Source organism: Columba livia, unplaced genomic scaffold, assembly GCF_036013475.1.
Source record: "Columba livia isolate bColLiv1 breed racing homer unplaced genomic scaffold, bColLiv1.pat.W.v2 Scaffold_409, whole genome shotgun sequence".
In the NCBI taxonomy this organism is placed as follows: domain Eukaryota; kingdom Metazoa; phylum Chordata; class Aves; order Columbiformes; family Columbidae; genus Columba; species Columba livia.
Genome location: NW_027043446.1, coordinates 1 through 22,055, shown reverse-complemented (window position 1 = coordinate 22,055; position 22,055 = coordinate 1). Strand labels below are relative to the sequence as shown.

At 61.2% G+C, this 22,055-nt stretch overlaps 1 protein-coding gene across 1 annotated transcript; it reads right to left on the bottom strand.

Moving 5' to 3' along the window:
- Positions 1-9,504: 9,504 nt before the first annotated feature.
- On the bottom strand, positions 9,505-20,873 carry CACNG7 (calcium voltage-gated channel auxiliary subunit gamma 7). The gene is given in 8 exon segments (XM_065048284.1): positions 9,505-9,820; positions 11,890-12,035; positions 14,375-14,515; positions 16,001-16,087; positions 18,340-18,363; positions 18,366-18,542; positions 20,741-20,781; positions 20,816-20,873. Coding segments are annotated over 6 exon segments (825 nt in total). The 5' UTR covers positions 18,535-18,542; positions 20,741-20,781; positions 20,816-20,873; the 3' UTR covers positions 9,505-9,562.
- Positions 20,874-22,055: the final 1,182 nt, after the last annotated feature.

Sequence of the window (22,055 nt, the reverse complement as noted above, 5' to 3'; positions counted from 1 at the left end):
TCGTGCTGTGGGCAAGGGACCCAGGCGTCCGGGGGCTGAAGGGACCCAGGCGTCCGGGGCTGCCCCCCCAGCACGTGTCAGGGCCCCGGGGGGGGGCGAGGTCCATGGGGGGTGACGTGCCGTGACCGTGACCTTGACCTTGACCTCGGCCGTGACCTTGCACGTCGGGCGCTGGCGGCTCCTCCGTGACGGCCCTAGAGCTGCAGAGATTGGGGGGGGGGGGGGGGGGGGCGGGGCTTGCACAAGGGCCTTGCACGAGGGGCCTCGTGCACTGAGGTGTCCGCCCCCGCGCCAGCTGGACGGGACGGGGCTGGTTGGTGCGGGGGACTTGCACACGCGTGTGGGAGCGGGCACGGGGAGGCGGGAGCGTGCACAAGCGTGTGGGAGCATGCACACGCATGTTGGAGCGTGCACACGCATGTTGGAGAATGCACAAGCATGTTGGAGCGTGCACAAGCATGTTGGAGTGTGCACACGCATGTTGGAGCATGCACAAGCGTGTTGGAGCGTGCACAAGCATGTTGGAGCGTGCACAAGCATGTTGGAGTGTGCACACGCATGTTGGAGCGTGCACAAGCATGTTGGAGCGTGCACACGCATGTTGGAGCGTACACGAGCGTGTTGGAGAATGCACAAGCATGTTGGAGAATGCACAAGCGTGTTGGAGCGTGCACAAGCATGTTGGAGCGTGCACAAGCGTGTGGGAGCATGCACAAGCGTGTTGGAGCATGCACACGCATGTTGGAGCGTGCACACGCATGTTGGAGCGTGCACGAGCGTGTTGGAGAATGCACACGCATGTTGGAGCGTGCACAAGCATGTTGGAGAATGCACAAGCATGTTGGAGCGTGCACAAGCGTGTGGAGCGTGCACAAGCATGGTGGAGTGTGCACAAGCGTGTTGGAGCATGCACACGCATGTTGGAGCGTGCACAAGCGTGTTGGAGCGTGCACACGCATGTTGGAGCGTGCACAAGCGTGTTGGAGCGTGCACACACATGTTGGAGCATGCACACCATGTTGGAGCGTGCACAAGTATGTTGGAGTGTGCACAAGCATGTTGGGGTGTGCACAAGCATGTTGGAGAATGCACACGCATGTTGGAGCGTGCACAAAGTGTGTTGGAGCATGCACAAGCATGTTGGAGCATGCACACGCATGTTGGAGCGTGCACACGCATGTTGAAGCATGCACACGCATGTTGGAGCGTGCACAAGCATGTTCGAGCGTGCACACGCATGTTGGAGCGTGCACACGCATGTTGGAGAATGCACAAGCATGTTGGAGCGTGCACACGCATGTTGGAGCGTGCACAAGTGTGTTGGAGCATGCACAAGCGTGTTGGAGTGTGCACAAGCATGTTGGAGAATGCACACGCATGTTGGAGCGTGCACAAGTGTGTTGGAGCATGCACAAGCATGTTGGAGCATGCACACGCATGTTGGAGCGTGCACACGCATGTTGAAGCATGCACACGCATGTTGGAGCGTGCACAAGCATGTTCGAGCGTGCACACGCATGTTGGAGCGTGCACACGCATGTTGGAGAATGCACAAGCATGTTGGGGTGTGCACACGCGTGTGTGAGCATGCACAAGCATGTTGGAGCGTGCACAAGCATGTTGGAGAATGCACACGCATGTTGGAGCGTGCACAAGTGTGTTGGAGCATGCACACACATGTTGGAGCATGCACAAGCGTGTGGGAGCGTGCACAAGCGTGTTGGAGTGTGCACAAGCGTGTTGGAGTGTGCACACGCATGTTGGAGCGTGCACAAGCGTGTGGGAGCGTGCACAAGTATGGTGGAGCATGCACAAGCGTGTTGGAGCGTGCACACGCATGTTGGAGCGTGCACAAGCGTGTGGGAGCGTGCACAAGCATGTTGGAGCGTGCACAAGCGTGTTGGAGCGTGCACAAGCATGTTGGAGCGTGCACAAGCATGTTGGAGCGTGCACAAGCGTGTGGGAGCATGCACAAGCATGTTGGAGTGTGCACACGCATGTTGGAGCATGCACACGCATGTGGGAGCGTGCACAAGCATGTTGGAGCATGCACAAGCATGTTGGAGTGTGCACACGCATGTTGGAGCGTGCACAAGCATGTTGGAGAATGCACAAGCATGTTGGAGCGTGCACAAGCGTGTGGGAGCGTGTACACACATGTTGGAGCGTGTACACACGTGTGTGAGCATGCACAAGCATGTTGGAGTGTGCACAAGCGTGTTGGAGCGTGCACACGCATGTTGGAGCATGCACAAGCATGTTGGAGTGTGCACAAGCGTGTTGGAGCGTGCACACGCATGTTGGAGCTTGCACAAGCATGTTGGAGTGTGCACAAGCGTGTTGGAGCGTGCACACGCATGTTGGAGCTTGCACAAGCATGTTGGAGTGTGCACAAGCGTGTTGGAGCGTGCACAAGCATGTTGGAGAATGCACAAGCATGTTGGAGTGTGCACAAGCGTGTTGGAGCATGCACACGCATGTTGGAGCGTGCACAAGCATGTTGGAGCGTGCACAAGCGTGTGGGAGCGTGTACACACATGTTGGAGCGTGTACACGCGTGTGTGAGCATGCACAAGCATGTTGGAGCGTGCACAAGCGTGTTGGAGCGTGCACGGGGACACAGGAACATGCACACGCGTGTGATCTCCGTGCACACGCGTGTGCGCAGGGCCCTCCGGACGCCTGGGTCCTCCCCCCGACCCCCAATCAGGACCACCTCCCCAAACCAAACCTCTTGCTGCCCCCCCCAAACCTCCGGACCCCCCCCCAGACACCCCAAAATCCTACAGGACTCCCCCCCCCACATCCCCAAAAAGCACCAGGGCCCCCCAAAATCCTCCCTCCCCCCCCCCCCAAGCCCCCCCCGGACCCCAAGACCCCCCAGGGTCCCCCCAAAATGCACTGATTCCCACAGACCCCCCCCAAATCCTCCTACCCCCCCCAATCTCTCCAGCCCCCCCAAAAAGCCTCAAGGTCCCCCCAGGACCCCCCTGGGCCCCAACATCCCCCAGGCCCCCCCACAAAATCTTCAGACCCCCCCCCAACACCGTCCAGGGCCCCCCCAAAATCCCCAATATCCCCCAGGCCCCCCCCAAAACCTCCAGCCCTCCCAGGACCCCCCCCCGGATCCCAACATCCCCCAGGGCCCCCCCAAACGACCCCTGAACCCCCAAAACCCATCAGTCCCCCTGGACCCCCCCCAAAGACATCCGGATCCCCCAAAACCCATCAGCCCCCCCTGTACCCCCCCCAAAGACCCCCGGAAACCCCTCAAATCCTCCAGCCCCCCCCAAATCTCCTCAGGTCCCCCAAAAACCCCTCGCACCCCCCCAAAAACCCCCTCGGATCCCCCCCAAATTCCGCCCCCCCCCGTTGCACCGTTACCTTCTCAAAGCCGGTTTTGGGGTGTGGGGGGTCCCGGGGGGGGGTCCTGGTACCGATCCGGGGGCTGTTTTGGGGGGGTCCCCGTGCCCGTTTTGGGGTCCCGGTTCCTGTGGGGGTGTCGATGTCCAGGGGGGGTTTTGGGGGTCCCGGTGCCGATTTTGGGGGGTCCCGGTTCCTGGGGGGGTGTCGATGTCCGGGGGGGGTTCTGCGGGTCCCGGTGCCGGTTTTGGGGGGTCCCGGTTCCTGGGGGGGTGTCGATGTCCGGGGGGGGGTTTGGGGGTTCCCGGGGGGGTTTTTTGGGGGGTCCCGGTCCCGGTGCCGGTTCCGGTTGCGGCTGCGACGGGCGCGCGGGCGGGGGGGGGAGGGGGGAGCGGGGGGGGGGGGGGGGGCGGGGCCCCCCCGGGCCGGGGAAAAAAAAAAGGGGGGGGGGAAGAGGGAGGCGGGGCTTCGAGGGTGACGTCAGCGAAGGGCGGGGTTAAGGGCGTGGGCGGGGTTGCCATGGAGACAAAGATGCGGAGGGGGCGGGTCCTGGCAACGGGGAGGACACGCCCCCGAACCCCCCCCACCCCATTGGCCGCCCAGCCCCTAATTACTCCCCCAGCCGCTAATTGCCCCCCCAGCCCCTAATTAGCCCATTGCCCCCAAAATTGCCCCCCCAGCCCCTAATTGCCCTCCAGCCCCTAATTATTACCCCATTGCCCCCCAATTGCCCCTCCAGCCCCTAATTGCCCCCAAATTAACCCCCCCCCCAGCCCCTAATTACTCAATGGCTTCTAATTGTCCCACAGCCCCTAATGGTGCCATCACCTCCAAAATTGTCCCCCCAGATCCTAATTGGCCCCCCAGCCCCTAATTACTGCCCAGCCCCTAATTACCCTATTGCCCCCATCACCCCCCAATTGCCCCCAGCCCCTAAATGCTCTCCCAGCCCCTCATTGGCCCCCCAGCCCCTAATTGCCCCCCCCAGGCCCTAATTACCCCATCGCCCCCAAAGCTACCCCCAGCCCCTAATTGCCCCCATAGTCCCCCATTGTTCCCCCAGCTCCTAATTACCCCATTGCCCCCTAATTGCCCCCATGACCCCCCCCGTTGCCCTCCCACCCTAATTGCCCCCCCAATCCCTAATTCCCCCCCATTCCGTGCACTATTTTGGGGGTCCCAGGGGTATTTTTGGGGGGGGGGGTATCACACAGGGGGGTGTAATTTAAATCCTTTATTGAGGTCGCGTCGCTCCCTATTTACATATCGTACAGCGGGGGGGGGGGGAGGAGCGGGGGGGCCCCCCCGACCCCCCCTCAGCCCCATGTCCCCCCCAAGGGTCCCCCCCCCGCCGCCCCCACTTTGGGGTGTTTAACCCACCCCCCCACCCCCCCCTCTATTTTATTTGGGGGGGGGGAAGCTACATATTGAAGCCATTTATTGCCACAGAAATTGGGGGGGGGGGGGGGTGTCCTCCCCATCCACCCCCCAACTGGGGAACCCAGGCGTCGGGGCTCCCCCTTTGCCCCCCCCTGCCCCAAAGCTGCCCCCCCCCAAAAGGACCCAGGCGTCCGGGGCCCCCCCCATTGCTCTAGGACCACCCCGCCACCATAAAGGACCCAGGCGTCCGGGTCCCCCCCTCGCCCCCCCAATTTGTGCTAATGGGGCCGACCCCACCATGGATCAGCCAGGCGGGGGGCAAGGGGCAGAGGTCAAAGGTCAATGGAAGACCCTTTAAATTGGGGTGGGGGAGGGGGGGGCAAAGCATCATTAAAGCCGAAGGGGCTCGAAAGCAGCGGAGGCCCCTGGGGGGGCTGGGGCTGGTCTGTCCCCCCCCCCCATCACGCTCAGGGTCCTTTCCTGGGACCCCGGGGTCAATGGGGACGCAATCAAGATGGCGGCCGAGCCGCTTCCTGTCTGGCGTTGGGTGTTGTCCGGGGACAAGATGGCCGCCGAACCGCGTTGGCCGTGGATGGCGGAACAAGATGGCTGCCGGGTCATGGCCTGGCCATCATTGGCTGTGGCGGCACAAGATGGCCGACAAGGTTCTTCCTGTCCGCCATTGGATATGGCGACAGGAGAAAATGGCCGCCAAGGCTCATCTTGACCACCATTGGCTGCAGTGACAGGAGAAGATGGCCGACAAGGTCCCTCCTCTCCGTCATTGGCCACAGGGGCAAGACAAAATGGCCGCCGAGGCTCTTCCTGGTCATCGTTGGCCACGGTGACAGGAGAAGATGGCCGACAAGCTGTGTTGGCCACTGTGGCTAGCAAAGATGGCCGACTAGGTCCCTCCTCTCCACCATTGGCCATGGTGACAGGACAAGATGGCCGACAAGGTTCCTCTTGTCCCTCATTGGTCACGGTGACAGAAAATGGCCGCCATGGTCCCTGCTGACCACCAATGGCCATGGTGGGAAGAGAAAATGGCCGCCAAAGCTCATCCGGTTCATCATTGGCTGTGGTGGTGAGAGAAAATGGCCGACAAGGCTCATGTTGACCACGATTGGCCACAGTGACGGAAGAAGATGGCCGACAAGGTTCCTCCTGTCCCTCATTGGCTGTGGTCACAGAAAATGGCCACCAAGGGTCCTCCTGACCCCATTGGCCATGGTGACAGGCCAAGATGGCCGCCAAAGTCTCCCCAACCCCATTGGCCATGGTGACAGGCCAAGATGGCCGCCAAAGTCCCCCCGACCCCATTGGCCATGGTGACAGGCCAAGATGGCCGCCAATGTCCCCTGACCCCATTGGCCACGGTGACAGGCCAAGATGGCCGCCAAAGTCCCCCTGACCCCATTGGCCATGGTGACAGGCCAAGATGGCCGCCAAAGTCCCCCTGACCCCATTGGCCGCCATCACTGGCCAAGATGGCCGCCAAGGTCCCCTGACCCCATTGGCCACGGTGACAGGCCAAGATGGCCGCCAAGGTCCCCCCGACCCCATTGGCCGCCATAGTCCCCCTGACCCCATTGGCCATGGTGACAGGCCAAGGTGGCCACCAAGGTCCCCTGACCCCATTGGCCACGGTGACAGGCCAAGATGGCCGCCAAAGTCCCCCTGACCCCATTGGCCGCCATCACTGGCCAAGATGGCCGCCAAAGTCCCCCTGACCCCATTGGCCATGGTGACAGGCCAAGATGGCCGCCAAAGTCCCCCTGACCCCATTGGCCGCCATCACTGGCCAAGATGGCCGCCAAGGTCCCCTGACCCCATTGGCCGCCATCACTGGCCAAGATGGCCGCCAAGGTCCCCTGACCCCATTGGCCACGGTGACAGGCCAAGATGGCCGCCAAGGTCCCCTGACCCCATTGGCCACGGTGACAGGCCAAGATGGCCGCCAAGGTCCCCTGACCCCATTGGCCACGGTGACAGGCCAAGATGGCCGCCAAGGTCCCCTGACCCCATTGGCCACCATCACTGGCCAAGATGGCCGCCAGTGGCCAGGACAGGCCCGTGGTGGCCCCGGCGGTGACCTCGTCCCCAGAAGGGACCTGGTGGCCACAGTGTCCCCAACCCCGATGGCCATGGGTCCCCACCCATGGTGGCCCCAGAGCCCCCCCATGTCCCCTATGGCCCCAATGTCCCTGGTGTCCCCATGACCCCTCAATGTCCCCATGTCTCCCATGTCCCTGGTGTCCCCATGTCCCCCATATCCCCCCATGTCCCCCGAGTCCCCCCATGATGTCCCCTGTCCCCCCCATGTCCCCTGTCCCCTAGCAGGGTGACATTGACAGGTGCCCCCCCCACGGGTACTGGGTTGTGGGGGGGTCACTGTGTCACCCTGATGATTGACAGCTCGGGGGTCCCCAATGTCCCCATCACCCCCAATGTCCACATCAACCCCAATATCCCGCCATGTCCCCCAATGTCCCCATCACCCCCATGTCCCCAATGTCCCCCCATGTCCCGTGTCCCCTAGCAGGGTGACGTCGACAGGTGCCCCCCCGGCGGGTACGGGATGGTGGTGGGGGTCACTGTGTCACCCTGATGATTGACAGCTCAGGGGTCCCCAATGTCCCCATCACCCCCATGACCCCCATGTCCCCATGACCCCCATGTCCCCATCACCCCTGATGTCCCCATGTCCCCTGTCCCCATGTCCCCTGTCCCCTAGCAGGGTGACATTGACAGGTGCCCCCCCCGCGGGTACTGGATGGTGGGGGGTCACTGTGTCACCCTGATGATTGACAGCTCGGGGGTCCCCGATGTCCCCATCACCCCTGATGTCCCCATGACCCCCATGACCCCCATGTCCCCATGTCCCCTGTCCCCTAGCAGGGTGACATTGACAGGTGCCCCCCCCCGCGGGTACTGGATGGTGGGGGTCACTGTGTCACCCTGATGATTGACAGCTCGGGGGTCCCCAATGTCCCCATCACCCCCATGACCCCCATGTCCCCATCACCCCCATGTCCCCATGACCCCCATGTCCCCTGTCCCCTAGCAGGGTGACGTCGACAGGTGCCCCCCCCGCGGGTACGGGATGGCGGGGGGTAACTGTGTCACCCTGATGATTGACAGCTTGGGGGTCCCCAATGTCCCCATCACCCCCATGACCCCCATGTCCCCATGACCCCCATGTCCCCATCACCCCTGATGTCCCCATGTCCCCTGTCCCCATGTCCCCTGTCCCCTAGCATGGTGACATTGACAGGTGCCCCCCCGCGGGTACTGGATGGTGGGGGGTCACTGTGTCACCCTGATGATTGACGGCTCGGGGGTCCCCGATGTCCCCATCACCCCCGATGTCCCCACAACCCCCATGTCCCATGTCCCCTGTCCCCTAGCAGGGTGACATCGACAGGCGCCCCCCCCGCGGGTACGGGATGGCGGGGGGTAACTGTGTCATCCTGATGATTGACAGCTTGGGGGTCCCCGATGTCCCCATCACCCCTGATGTCCCCATGACCCCCATGACCCCCATGTCCCCGTGTCCCCTGTCCCCTAGCAGGGTGACGTCGACAGGTGCCCCCCCCGCGGGTACGGGATGGTGGGGGGGTCACTGTGTCACCCTGATGATTGACAGCTCGGGGGTCCCCAACATCCCCATCACCCCCCATGTCCCCATCACCCCCATGTCCCCATGTCCCCCATGTCCCCATGTCCCCTGTCCCCTAGCAGGGTGACATTGACAGGTGCCCCCCCCCGTGGGTACTGGATGGTGGGGGGTCACTGTGTCACCCTGATGATTGACAGCTCGGGGGTCCCCAATGTCCCCATCACCCCCCATGTTCCCATCACCCCCATGACCCCCATGTCCCCATCACCCCTGATGTCCCCATGTCCCCTGTCCCCTAGCAGGGTGACATTGACAGGTGCCCCCCCGGCGGGTACGGGATGGTGGGGGGGTCACTGTGTCACCCTGATGATTGACAGCTCGGGGGTCCCCAACATCCCCATCACCCCCCATGTCCCCATCACCCCCATGTCCCCATCACCCCCATGTCCCCATGTCCCCTGTCCCCTAGCGGGGTGACATTGACAGGTGCCCCCCCGGCGGGTACGGGATGGCGGGGGGTCACTGTGTCACCCTGATGATTGACAGCTCGGGGGTCCCCAATGTCCCCATCACCCCTGATGTCCCCATCACCCCCATGACCCCCATGTCCCCATCACCCCTGATGTCCCCATGACCCCCATGTCCCCATGTCCCCTGTCCCCTAGCAGGGTGACGTCGACAGGTGCCCCCCCCGCGGGTACGGGATGGCGGGGGGTCACTGTGTCACCCCGATGATTGACAGCTCGGGGGTCCCCAATGTCCCCATCACCCCTGATGTCCCCATGACCCCCATGACCCCCATGTCCCCGTGTCCCCTGTCCCCTAGCAGGGTGACGTCGACAGGTGCCCCCCCCGCGGGTACTGGATGGCGGGGGGTCACTGTGTCACCCCGATGATTGACAGCTCAGGGGTCCCCAATGTCCCCATCACCCCTGATGTCCCCATGACCCCCATGACCCCCATGTCCCCATCACCCCTGATGTCCCCATGTCCCCTGTCCCCTAGCAGGGTGACATTGACAGGTGCCCCCCCGGCGGGTACGGGATGGTGGGGGGTCACTGTGTCACCCTGATGATTGATGGCTCGGGGGTCCCCAATGTCCCCATCACCCCTGATGTCCCCATCACCCCCATGACCCCCATGTCCCCATCACCCCTGATGTCCCCATGACCCCCATGTCCCCGTGTCCCCTGTCCCCTAGCAGGGTGACGTCGACAGGTGCCCCCCCCGCGGGTACTGGATGGCGGGGGGGTAGCTCTGCGTCATCCTGATTGACAGCTCGGACGAGGCGTCGGACGCGCTGCGGGGGCGGGGCCAGGCGCGCGGCTGCAGGAACTGGCCCGACAGCCCCGAGCAGGCGCTGAGCCGGGGCCGCAGCAGCCCCGGGGGGGCCCGGTACAGCTCCTCCTCCGCGTAGCGCTTGGTGAACAGGTACACCGACATCACCCCCGCGCCCTGCGGACATGGGGACACGGGTCACCGGGACCGCCAACACCGTGAGATCCGTGTGGAACGGCATGCAATGGTGTGCAATGGTGTGCAATGGTGTGCAATGGTGAACAGGTACACCGACATCACCCCCGTGCCCTGCGGGGACACGGGGACACGGGTCACCAGGACCGCCCGCACCGCGAGATCCATGTGCAACAGCATGCAATGGTGTGCAATGGTGTGCAATGGTGAACAGGTACACCAACATCACCCCCGCGCCCTGCGGGGACACGACACGGGGACACGGGTCACCAGGACCGCCCGCACCGCGAGATCCGCGTGCAATGGTGTGCAATGGTGTGCAATGGTGTGCAATGGTGTGCAATGGTGAACAGGTACACCGACATCACCCCCGCGCCCTGCGGGGACACGACACGGGGACACGGGGACACGGGTCACCGGGACCGCCCGCACCGCGAGATCCGCGAGATCCGCGTGCAATGGTGTGCAATGGTGTGCAATGGTGTGCAATGGTGTGCAAGGGTGTGCAATGGAGTGCAATGGTGTGCAATGGTGTGCAAGGGTGTGCAATGGTGAACAGGTACACCGACATCACCCCCGCGCCCTGCGGGGACACGGGGACACGGGTCACCGGGACCGCCTGCACCACGAGATCCGCGTGCAATGGTGTGCAATGGTGAACAGGTACACCGACATCACCCCCGCGCCCTGCGGACATGGACACGGGGACACGGGGACACGGGTCACCGGGACCGCCAACACCGTGAGATCCGTGTGGAACGGCATGCAATGGTGTGCAATGGTGTGCAATGGTGAACAGGTACACCGACATCACCCCCGCGCCCTGCGGACACGACACGGGGACACCGGTCACCGGGACCGCGAGATCCACGTGCTACGGTGTGCATTGGTGTGCAATGGTGAACAGGTACACCGACATCACCCCCGCGCCCTGCGGGGACACGGGGACACGGGGACACAGGTCACCGGGACCGCCCGCACCGCGAGATCCGCGTGCAATGGTGTGCAATGGTGTGCAATGGTGTGCAATGGTGTGCAATGGTGAACAGGTACACCGACATCACCCCCGCGCCCTGCGGGGACACGACACGGGGACACGGGGACACGGGTCACCGGGACCGCCCGCACCGCGAGATCCGCGTGCAAGGGTGTGCAATGGTGTGCAATGGAGTGCAATGGTGTGCAATGGTGTGCAATGGTGTGCAATGGTGTACACTGGTGTGCAGTGGTGTGCGATGGTGTGCGATGGTGTGCAATGGTGTACACTGGTGTGCACTGGTGTGCAATGGTGTGCAATGGTGTGCAATGGTGTGCAATGGTGTACACTGGTGTGCACTGGTGTGCGCTGGTGTGCAGTGTTGTGCACTGGTGTGCAATGTTGTGCGATGGTGTACACTGGTGTGCAATGGTGTGCAATGGTTTTTGATGATGTGCGATGGTGTGCACTGGTGTTCGCTGGTGTACACTGGTGTGCAATGGTGTGCGATGGTGTGCAATGGTGTGCGCTGGTGAGTGTGCGCTGGTGTGCGATGGTGTACACTGGTGTGCACTGGTGTGCAATGGTGTACACTGGTGTGCAATGGTGTACACTGGTGTACACTGGTGTGCACTGGTGTGCGATGGTGTACACTGGTGTGCACTGGTGTGCAATGGTGTACACTGGTGTGCAATGGTGTACACTGGTGTACACTGGTGTGCGCTGGTGTGTGATGATGTGCAATGGTGTACACTGGTGTGCGCTGGTGTGCGCTGGTGTGCGATGGTGTGCAATGGTGTGCACTGGTGTGCAATGGTGTACACTGGTGTGCGCTGGTGTGCAATGGTGTACACTGGTGTGCCCTGGTGTGCACTGGTGTGTGATGGTGCGTGTGCGCTGGTGCGTGTGCCTGCGCGTGCAATGGTGTGCAGTGTTGTGCCATGGTGTGCGCTGGTGTGCGCTGGTGCGTGTGCCCGCGTGTGCGTGTGCCTGTGTGTGCGTGTGCGCGCGTGTGCGTGTGCCCGCGTGTGCGTGTGCCCGCGTGTGCGTGTGCCCGCGTGCGTGTTGCCGTCACCTCTTTGAGCAGGAAGGAGGAGGCGGCGAAGGCGAAGCTCCAGCCGTAGCGGTACTGGAAGTACTGGTCCGAGCCGCTGGGCCGGTTCATCACCTCGTCGTTGATGCTGGAGATGTACAGCACCAGCCCCACCACCAGCGACAGCCCTGGGGACCCCGAAACACCCCCAAAACACCCCCAGTCATGGGGGGGACCCCAAAACACCCCTGGGGCAACGGGGGGACCCCAAAACACCCCTTGGGGGGGCTGGAGAGAACCAGCCCCACCACCAGAGACAGCCCTGGGGACCCCGAAATAAACCCCATGGGCATGGGGGGACCCCAAAACACCCCCTGGGGCAGATCTGGGGGGGCTGGAGAGAACCAGCCACAGCACCAGCGACAGCCCTGGGGACCCCAGACACCCCCAGAACACCCCTGGTCATGGGGGGGGACCCCAAAACACCCCCTGGGGCAGGTCTGAGGGTTTGGGGGGTCCCTGGGGCAGATTGGGGGTCAGTTCTGGGGCAGTTTGGGGGCAGTTTTTGGGGTCCCTCGGGGGTGTTGTGGGGGTACCTGGTTTGGGGGGTGTAAGGGGGGTCCCTGGGATGTTTTTGGGGGGTCTATAGGGGGTTTTTGGGGTTCCATAGGTGGTTTTGGGGGGTCTCCCATGGGAGAGGATGAAGAAGATGCTGCAGATGAAGAGCAGCAGCGTGTGCTGGGGATTTGGGGGGTTTGGGTCAGTTTTTGGGGTCCCTGGGGGGCGCTATGGGGGTGCCCGGTTGGGGGGTGTTTTGGGAGGTCCATAGGGCTGTTTGGGGGGTCTATAGGGGGTTTTGGGGGTTCCATAGGTGGTTTTGGGGGTCTCCCAAGGGAGAGGATGATGAAGATGCTGCAGACAAGCAGCAGCGTGTGCTGGGGAATGGGGTTTGGGGGTCATTTTGGGGCAGTTTTTGGGGTCCCTGGGGGTCGCTATGGGGGTGCCTGGTTTGGGGGTGTTTTGGGGGGTCCATAAGGGTGTTTGGAGGGTCTATAGGGGGTTTTAGGGGGTCTATAGGTGCTTTTGGGGGCTTCTCCGATGGGAGAGGATGAAGAAGATGCTGCTGATGAAGAGCAGCAGCGTGTGCTGGGGATTTGGGGGGTTTGGGTCAGTTTTTGGGGTCCCTGGGGGGTGTTATGGGGGTACCCAGTTTGGGGGGCTCAAGGGTGTTCTGGGGGGGTCCCTGGGATGTTTTTCAGGGGTCTATAGGGGGGTCCATAGGTGGTTTTGGGGGGTCTCCCATGGGAGAGGATGATGAAGATGCTGCAGACAAGCAGCAGCGTGTGCTGGGGAATGGGGGCTTGGGGGTAATTTTGGGGCAGTTTCTGGGGTCCCTGGGGGGCGCTATGGGGGTGTCCGGTTTGGAGGGTCCATAGAAGGTGTTTGGGGGGTCTATAGTGGTGTTTGGGGGGTCTATAGGGGGTTTTGGGGGTTCCATAGGTGGTTTTGGGGGTCTCCCATGGGAGAGGATGATGAAGATGCTGCAGACAAGCAGCAGCGTGTGCTGGGGAATGGGGTTTGGGGGTCATTTTGGGGCAGTTTTTGGGGTCCCTGGGGGGCACTATGGGGGTGCCTGGTTTGGGGGTGTTTTGGGGGGTCCATAGGGGTGTTTGGAGGGTCTATAGGGGGTTTTAGGGGGTCTATAGGTGCTTTTGGGGGCTTCTCCGATGGGAGAGGATGAAGAAGATGCTGCAGATGAAGAGCAGCAGCGTGTGATGGGGATTTGGGGGGTTTGGGTCAGTTTTTGGGGTCCCTGGGGGGTGCTATGGGGGTACCCAGTTTGGGGGGCTCAAGGGTGTTCTGGGGGGGTCCCTGGGATGTTTTTCAGGGGTCTATAGGGGGTTTTGGGGGTTCCATAGGTGGTTTTGGGGGTCTCCCATGGGAGAGGATGATGAAGATGCTGCAGACAAGCAGCAGCGTGTGCTGGGGAATGGGGTTTGGGGGTCATTTTGGGGCAGTTTTTGGGGTCCCTGGGGGGCACTATGGGGGTACCTGGTTGGGGGGTGTTTTGGGGGGTCCATAGGGGTGTTTTGAGGGTCTATAGGGGGTTTTAGGAGGTCTATAGGTGCTTTTGGGGGCTTCTCCGATGGGAGAGGATGAAGAAGATGCTGCAGATGAAGAGCAGCAGCGTGTGATGGGGATTTGGGGGGTTTGGGTCAGTTTTTGGGGTCCCTGGGGGGTGTTATGGGGGTACCCAGTTTGGGGGGCTCAAGGGTGTTCTGGGGGGCTCCCAGGGATGTTTTTGGGGGGTCTATTGGGGGGTCCATAGGTGGTTTTGGGGGGTCTCCCATGGGAGAGGATGATGAAGATGCTGCAGACAAGCAGCAGCGTGTGCTGGGGAATGGGGCTTGGGGGTCATTTTGGGGCAGTTTCTGGGGTCCCTGGGGGGCGCTATGGGGGTGCCCGTTGTGGGGGGTCCATAGGGGGTGTTTGGGGGGTCTATAGGGGGTTGTGGGGGGTGTCTCACCGGAGAGGATGAAGAAGATGCCGGAGACGAAGGCCAGCAGCGTGCGCTGGGGCCGGATGTGCCCCACGTTGCTGATGACGAAGGCCGTGAAGACGAGGAACAGGCTGACCATGGGGAACGGGGTGGCCGTCCGCACCGTCTCTGCACGGAGGGGACCCTATAGACCCCTAGAGACACCTATGGATCCCTGTAGACACCTATGGACACCTATGGATCCCTAGAGACACCTATAGACCCCTATGGGACCCTATAGACCCCTATAGGAACAGGCTGACCATGGGGAACGGGGTGGCCGTCCGCACCGTCTCTGCACGGAGGGGACCCTATAGACCCCTATAGACACCTGTGGATCCCTAGAGACACCTATGGACACCTATGGATCCCTAGAGACACCTATAGACCCCTATGGGACCCTATAGACACCTGTGGATCCCTAGAGACACCTATAGACACCTATGGAACACTCTAGACCCCTGTGGAACCCCACAGAACCCTATAGACCCCTATAGGAGCAGGCTGACCATGGGGAACGGGGTGGCCGTCCGCACCGTCTCTGCACGGAGGGGACCCTATAGACCCCTATAGACACCTATGGATCCCTAGAGACACCTATAGACCCCTATAGACCCCTATAGACACCTGTGGATCCCTAGAGACACCTATAGACCCCTGTGGAACACTCTAGACCCCTGTGGAACCCCACAGAACCCTATAGACCCCTATAGGAACAGGCTGACCATGGGGAACGGGGTGGCCGTCCGCACCGTCTCTGCACGGAGGGGACCCTATAGACCCCTATAGACACCTATGGATCCCTAGAGACACCTATAGACCCCTATGGAACCCTATAGACCCCTATAGGAACAGGCTGACCATGGGGAACGGGGTGGCCGTCCGCACCGTCTCTGCACGGAGGGGACCCTATAGACCCCTATAGACACCTATGGATCCCTAGAGACACCTATGGACACCTATGGATCCCTAGAGACACCTATAGACCCCTATGGAACCCTATAGACCCCTATAGGAACAGGCTGACCATGGGGAACGGGGTGGCCGTCCGCACTGTCTCTGCACGGAGGGGACCCTATAGACCCCTATAGACACCTGTGGATCCCTATAGACACCTATGGACACCTATGGCTCCCTAGAGACACCTATAGACCCCTGTGGAACACTCTAGACCCCTGTGGAACCCCACAGAACCCTATAGACCCCTATAGGAGCAGGCTGACCATGGGGAACGGGGTGGCCATCCGCACCGTCTCTGCACGGAGGGGACCCTATAGACCCCTATAGACCCCTATAGACACCTATGGATCCCTAGAGACACCTATAGACCCCTATGGAACCCTATAGACCCCTATAGACACCTACGTACCCCTATAGAACCCCGCAGAACCCTATAGACCCCTATGGAACCCTATAGACCCCTATAGGAACAGGCTGACCATGGGGAACGGGGTGGCCGTCCGCACCGTCTCTGCACAGAGGGGACCCTATAGAACCCTATGGCACCCTATAGAACCCATGCACACCATCTCACCACCCCCCATAGAACCCCTATAGCCCCCCATAGAAGCCCCGTAGCCCCCGTGTCCCCTATGGCCCCCATAGGTGACGCACTGAGGATGTTCTCGGTGTTCTCCGTCACCAGGTTGATCTCGGGCTCCAGGAAATACTCGGAGGCGACGCAGCGACCCTTCTCACGGCCTGGAATGTATAGAATCTATAGGTAGGACCCCATAGAGACCCTTCTCATGGCCTGGAAATGTATAGAATCTATAGGTAGGACCCCATACAGACCCTTCTCATGGCCTGGAATGTATAGAATCTATAGGTAAGACCCCATAGAGACCCTTCTCACGGCCTGGAATGTATAGAATCTATAGGTAAGACCCCATAGAGACCCTTCTCACGGCCTGGAATGTATAGAATCTATAGGTAAGACCCCATAGAGACCCTTCTCACGGCCTGGAATGTATAGAATCTATAGGTAGGACCCATAGAGACCCTTCTCATGGCCTGGAAGTATAGAATCTATAGGTAAGACCCCATAGAGACCCTTCTCACGGCTGGAATGTATAGAATCTATAGGTAAGACCCCATAGAGACCCTTCTCACGGCCTGGAATGTATAGAATCTATAGGTAGGACCCCATACAGACCTTCTCATGGCTGGAAATGTATAGAATCTATAGGTAGGACCCCATAGAGACCCTTCTCATGGCCTGGAATGTATAGAATCTATAGGTAGGACCCCATAGAGACCCTTCTCACAGCCTGGGAATGTATAGAATCTATAGGTAGGACCCCATAGAGACCCTTCTCACGGCCTGGAATGTATAGAATCTATAGGTAGGACCCCAAAGAGACACTTCTCACAGCCTGTGAATGTATAGAATCTATAGGTAGGACCCCATAGAGACCCTTCTCACGGCCTGCAAATGTATAGAATCTATAGATTCTAAATAGGGATGAGGATTTGGGGTACCAGGGAGGGATTTTGGGATACGGGGATGGGGATTTGGGGTACGGGGATGGGATTTGGGTACCAGTGATGGGGATTTGGGATATAGGGATGGGGTTTGGGATACAGCGATGGATGTTTGGGTACCAGTGATGGATTTTGGGATACAGGGACAGGGATTTGGGTACCAGGGATGGATTTTGGGATACAGGGATGGGGTTTGGGATACAGGGACAGGGATTTGGGTACCGGGGATGGATTTTGGGTACCAGTGATGGAGTTTGGGATACAGGGATGGGGTTTGGGATACAGGGACAGGGATTTGGGTACCGGGGATGGATTTTGGGTACCAGTGATGGAGTTTGGGACACGGGGATGGGGATTTGGGTACCAGTGATGGTGTTTGGGAAATAGGGATGGGGATTTGGGTACCAGTGATGGATTTTGGGATACAGGTACAGGGATTTGGGTACCAAGGATGGCGTTTGGGTACCAGGTCAGGGATGGGGATTTGGGTACCAGTGATGGATTTTGGGATACGGGGATGGGGATTTGAGATACAGGGATGGGAATTTGGGTACCAGTGATGGAGTTTGGGATACGGGGATGGGATTTGGGTACCAGTGATGGATTTTGGGATACAGGGTGGGGATTTGGGTACCAGTGATGGGGATTTGGGATATGGGGATGGATTTGGGTACCAGTGATGGATTTTGGGATACAGGGATGGGATTTGGGTACCAGTGATGGTGTTTGGGATATAGGGATGGGGATTTGGGTACAGTGATGGATTTTGCGATACGGGGATGGGATTTGGGATACAGGGATGGGAATTTGGGTACCAGCGATGGAGTTTGGGATACAGGGATGGGGATTTGGGTACCAGTGATGGGGATTTGGATACGGGGATGGATTTGGGTACCAGTGATGGGATTTGGGATACGGGGATGGGATTTGGGTACCAGTGATGGATTTTGGGATGCAGGGATGGGGATTTGGGTACCAGTGATGGATGTTGGGATACAGGCATGGGATTTGGGATATGGGGAAGGGGATTTGGGTACCAGTGATGGATTTTTGGGACACAGAGATGGGGATTGGGATACGGGGATGGGGATTTGGGTACCAGTGGTGGATGTTGGGATACAGGGATGGGGATTTGGTACCAGTGGTGGATGTTGGGATACAGGGACAGGGTTTTGAGGCCCATGGCTGGTTTTTGGGATACAGGGATGGGGATTTGGGTACCAGTGATGGATGTTGGGATACAGGGATGGGATTTGGGTACCAGTGATGGAGTTTGGGTACCAGTGATGGGGTTTTGGGTACCAGTGATGGGGTTTGGGATAAAGGGATGGGGATTTGGGTACCAGTGATGGATGTTGGGATACAGAGATGGGAATTTGGGTACCAGTGATGGGGTTTGGGTACCAGTGATGGATTCTGGGCTACAGGGACAGGGTTTTGGGGTCCGGGCTGTGATTTGGGGTACGTACCGGCGAAGAAGCAGACGCGCCAGAGCCGGCGTGCAGCGCCATGCGCACCTGCGTGCTCTGGTTCTGCGGCAGCACCACCCCCTCCTCCATGTAGAGCCAGTAGTCGGTGCTGACGGCGATGCCCACCAGCAGCAGCCCGCACGCCCCGAACACGCTGCTCAGCAGCGTCAACGCCCGCGAGCTGCACGAGCTCATCCTGCACCCTGCAACGGGAACGGGGGGTCAAGGGGGTGTTGGGGGGGGGGGCATGGGGTTTGGGGGGGCTTTCATGGGGTTTTGGGGGGGTTTCATGGGGTTTTGGGGGGATACGGGGGGAATAAAGGGGGTATGGGGGTGATGGAGAGGGATGCAGGGGATGAGTGGGAGGTATTGGGGGTGATGGAGAGGGATGCAGGGGATGGAGTGGGGGGTCCTGGGGGTCCTGGGGGTGATGGAAGGGGATATGGGGGGGAGCAAGGGGGACATGGGAGGTCATTATGGGGGGTTTCATGGGGTTTTGGGGGAATACGGGGGGAATAAACAGGGTATGGGGGTGATGGAGAGGGATGCAGGGGATGGAGTGGGGGGTATTGGGGGTCCCGGGGGGGATGGAAGGGGATATGGGGGGGAGCAAGGGGGACATGGGAGGTCATTATGGGGGGTTTCATGGGTTTTGGGGGTTTTCATGGGTTTTGGGGGGATACAGGGGAAATAAACGGGGTATGGGGGTGATGGAGAGGGATGCAGGGGATGGAGTGGGGGTCCTGGGGGTCCTGGGGGGATGGAGAAGGATATGGGGGGACATGTGGGTCACTTAGGGGGGGTTTGGGGGGTTATTGGGGTTTTGGGGATATACAGAGGAATAAAGGGGGATACAGGGGAGAGTGAAGGGGGTATTGGGGGTTATGGAAGGGGATATGGGGGGGCCATGGGGGGGTCACTATGGGGGTTATTGGGGTTTTGGGGGGTTTTGGGGCAGGTTTGGGGGATACAGGGGATGGAGTTTGGGGTCTTGGGGTGATGAAGAGGGATATGGGGGGTTCAAGGGGGATATGGGGGTCACTATGGGGGGGATGGGAAGGATATGGGGGGTTCAAGGGGAATATGGGGGTCACTGGGGGGGGGATGGGGAAGGATATGGGGGGTTCAAAGGGGGATATGGGGGTCACTATGGGGGGTTATTGTGGTTTCAGGGGTTAGGGGGAATAAAGGGGGTATTGGGGGTGATGGAGCAGGATACAGGGAATAGGGTGGGGGGTCCTGGGGGTCTTGGCGGGGGATGGAGAAGGATAATGGGGGGGACATGGGGGTCACTGGGGGGTTATTGGGGTTTTTGGGGTGTTTTCATGGGGTTTCGGGGGGATATAGGGGATGGAGTGGAGGGTATTGGGGGTGATGGAGAGGGATACAGGGGATGGAGTGGGGGGGTCCTGGGGTCTTGGGGGGGGGATGGAGAAAGATATGGGGGGTGCAAGGGGGACATGGGGGGGTCACTATGGGGGGCTTGGGGGGTTCATGGGGTTTGGGGGTTACATGGGTTTTGGGGGATACAGGGGACGGAGTTGGGGGTATTGGGGGTGATGGAGAAGGTTACAGGGGATGGAGTGGGGGGTCGTGGGGGTCTTGGGGGGGGGATGGAGAAGGATATGGGGGGGATGTGGGGGTCACTATGGTGGGGGTTATAGGGTTTTGGGGGTTTCGTGTGTTTTTGGGGGGTTTCGTGGGTTAGAGGGGAAATAAAGGGGTCCTGGGGGGGATATTTTGGGGGGTTTCGTGGGGTTAGAGGGGAAATAAAGGGGTCCTGGGGGGGATGGATAAGATACGGGGGGGACTTGGGGGTCACTATTAGGGGATTATTGGGGTTTTGGGGGGATACAGGGAATTGAATGGGGGGGGTCCTGGGGGGGGGGGATGAAGAGGGATATGGGGGGGTTACAAGGGGGACATGGGGGTCACTATGGGGGGTTTTGGGGGGGGTTTTCATGGGGTTTTGGGGGGGATACAGGGGATGGAGTGGGGGGGGGTCTTGGGGGTGATGGAGAAGGTTATGGGGGGTGCATTGGGGACATGGGGGTCACTACGGGGGGTTCATGGGGTTTTGGGGGGGGTTTGGGGGGGGCGGTCGAGGGGGAATAAAAGGACTGGAATGGGGGGTAATGGGGGGATTTGGGGGGTCCTGGGGGGATTTTGGGGACACATAATGGGGGGGGGGGGAAGGGGGGGGAAGCACACACGTGTGCACGACCCCCCCCCCCATGCACACGGGGCCCTTTGCACGGGCACCCATCACCCTTTGCACACGCGTGTGACCCCGCACACGCGCGTGTGACCCCTGACCCCCCCCCCCGCCCCCACGTGACACCCTCCCCCCCCGCCCCCCCCCCGCACACGCGTGACCTCGCACACGCGTGTGTCCCCTCACCCGCTCACGGCGTCGCTGGGCCCCGCGGAGCCATCGGGGACGGACGGACAGACGGACACGGCGTGGGGGGGGGACAGACGGACACGGGGTTGGGGAGACACAAGGGACAGATGGACGCGCTGGGGGATGCGGGACAAATGGACACGGGGGACAAACGGACACGGTGCGGGGGGGGGAATGTGGGACAAACGGACGCGGGACAGACGGACACGGGATGGGGGGGGGGGTATGCGGGGGGGGGGAACGGGACGGACGGGCCGGGGGACAAACGGACAAGACGTGGGGACAAACGGACGCGGTGGGGTGGGGGGGGAGGGGACGCGGGACAGGCGGACACGGGATGAGGGGGGAGGGGATGAAGGACAGACGGACAGGCAGAGGATGGAGATGCGGGACAGGCGGACAGAGGATGGGGGATGAAGGACAGACGGACGCGGGGGGATCGGGCTGAAGGACAGACGGACGGAGGATGCGGGGGGGGAGGGGGGATGCCGGACGGACGGACAGACACGGGTTGGGGTGGGGGGGGGGGATGCGGGACGGACAAGATGCTGCAGGACAGACGGACGCGGGAGGGGGGGAGGAGGGGGGGCACCGGACAGACGGACGGAGGCGGCGGCGGCTGCGCTGGAGGACGGACGGACAGACGGACGGACGCACAGAGCGCGGCGGCCTCGGCCGGGGGGGGGAGGGGAGGGGGGGGTGGGGGGAGGGGGGGGTGGGGGGATGGGCACCCCCCCCCTTCGGCCCCTCCCCCCCCCCGCGGCCACCGTGATGTCACCGGGGCGGCCGCTCTTAAAGGGGCCGTGCGCGATCGCCCTCCCCCCCATCAATAGGGGACCCAGGCATCCGGGCACCCATCACCCCCAAAAAGGGACCCAGGAGTTCGGGCATATCCCCCCCCACACCCCCATCAATAGGGGACCCAGGCGTCCGGGCAACCATCACCCCAAAAAAGGGACCCAGGAGTTCGGGTATCCCCCCCAAACCCCCCATCAATAGGGGACCCAGGCATCCGGGTAGACCACCCCACCCCCTTAAAAAAGGGACCCAGGAGTTCGGGCATTCCCCCCACACATACCCCCATCATAAGGGGACCCAGGCGTCCGGGCACCCATCACCCAAAAAAAGGGACCCAGGAGTTCGGGCATCCCCCCCCCGACCTCCATCATAAGGGGACTCAGGCATCCGGGTAGACCACCACACCCCTTAAAAAAGGGACCCAGGAGTTCGGGCAGCCCCCCCACACCCCCATCAATAGGGGACCCAGGCATCCGGGCACTCATCACCCCACAAAAGGGACCCAGGAGTTCGG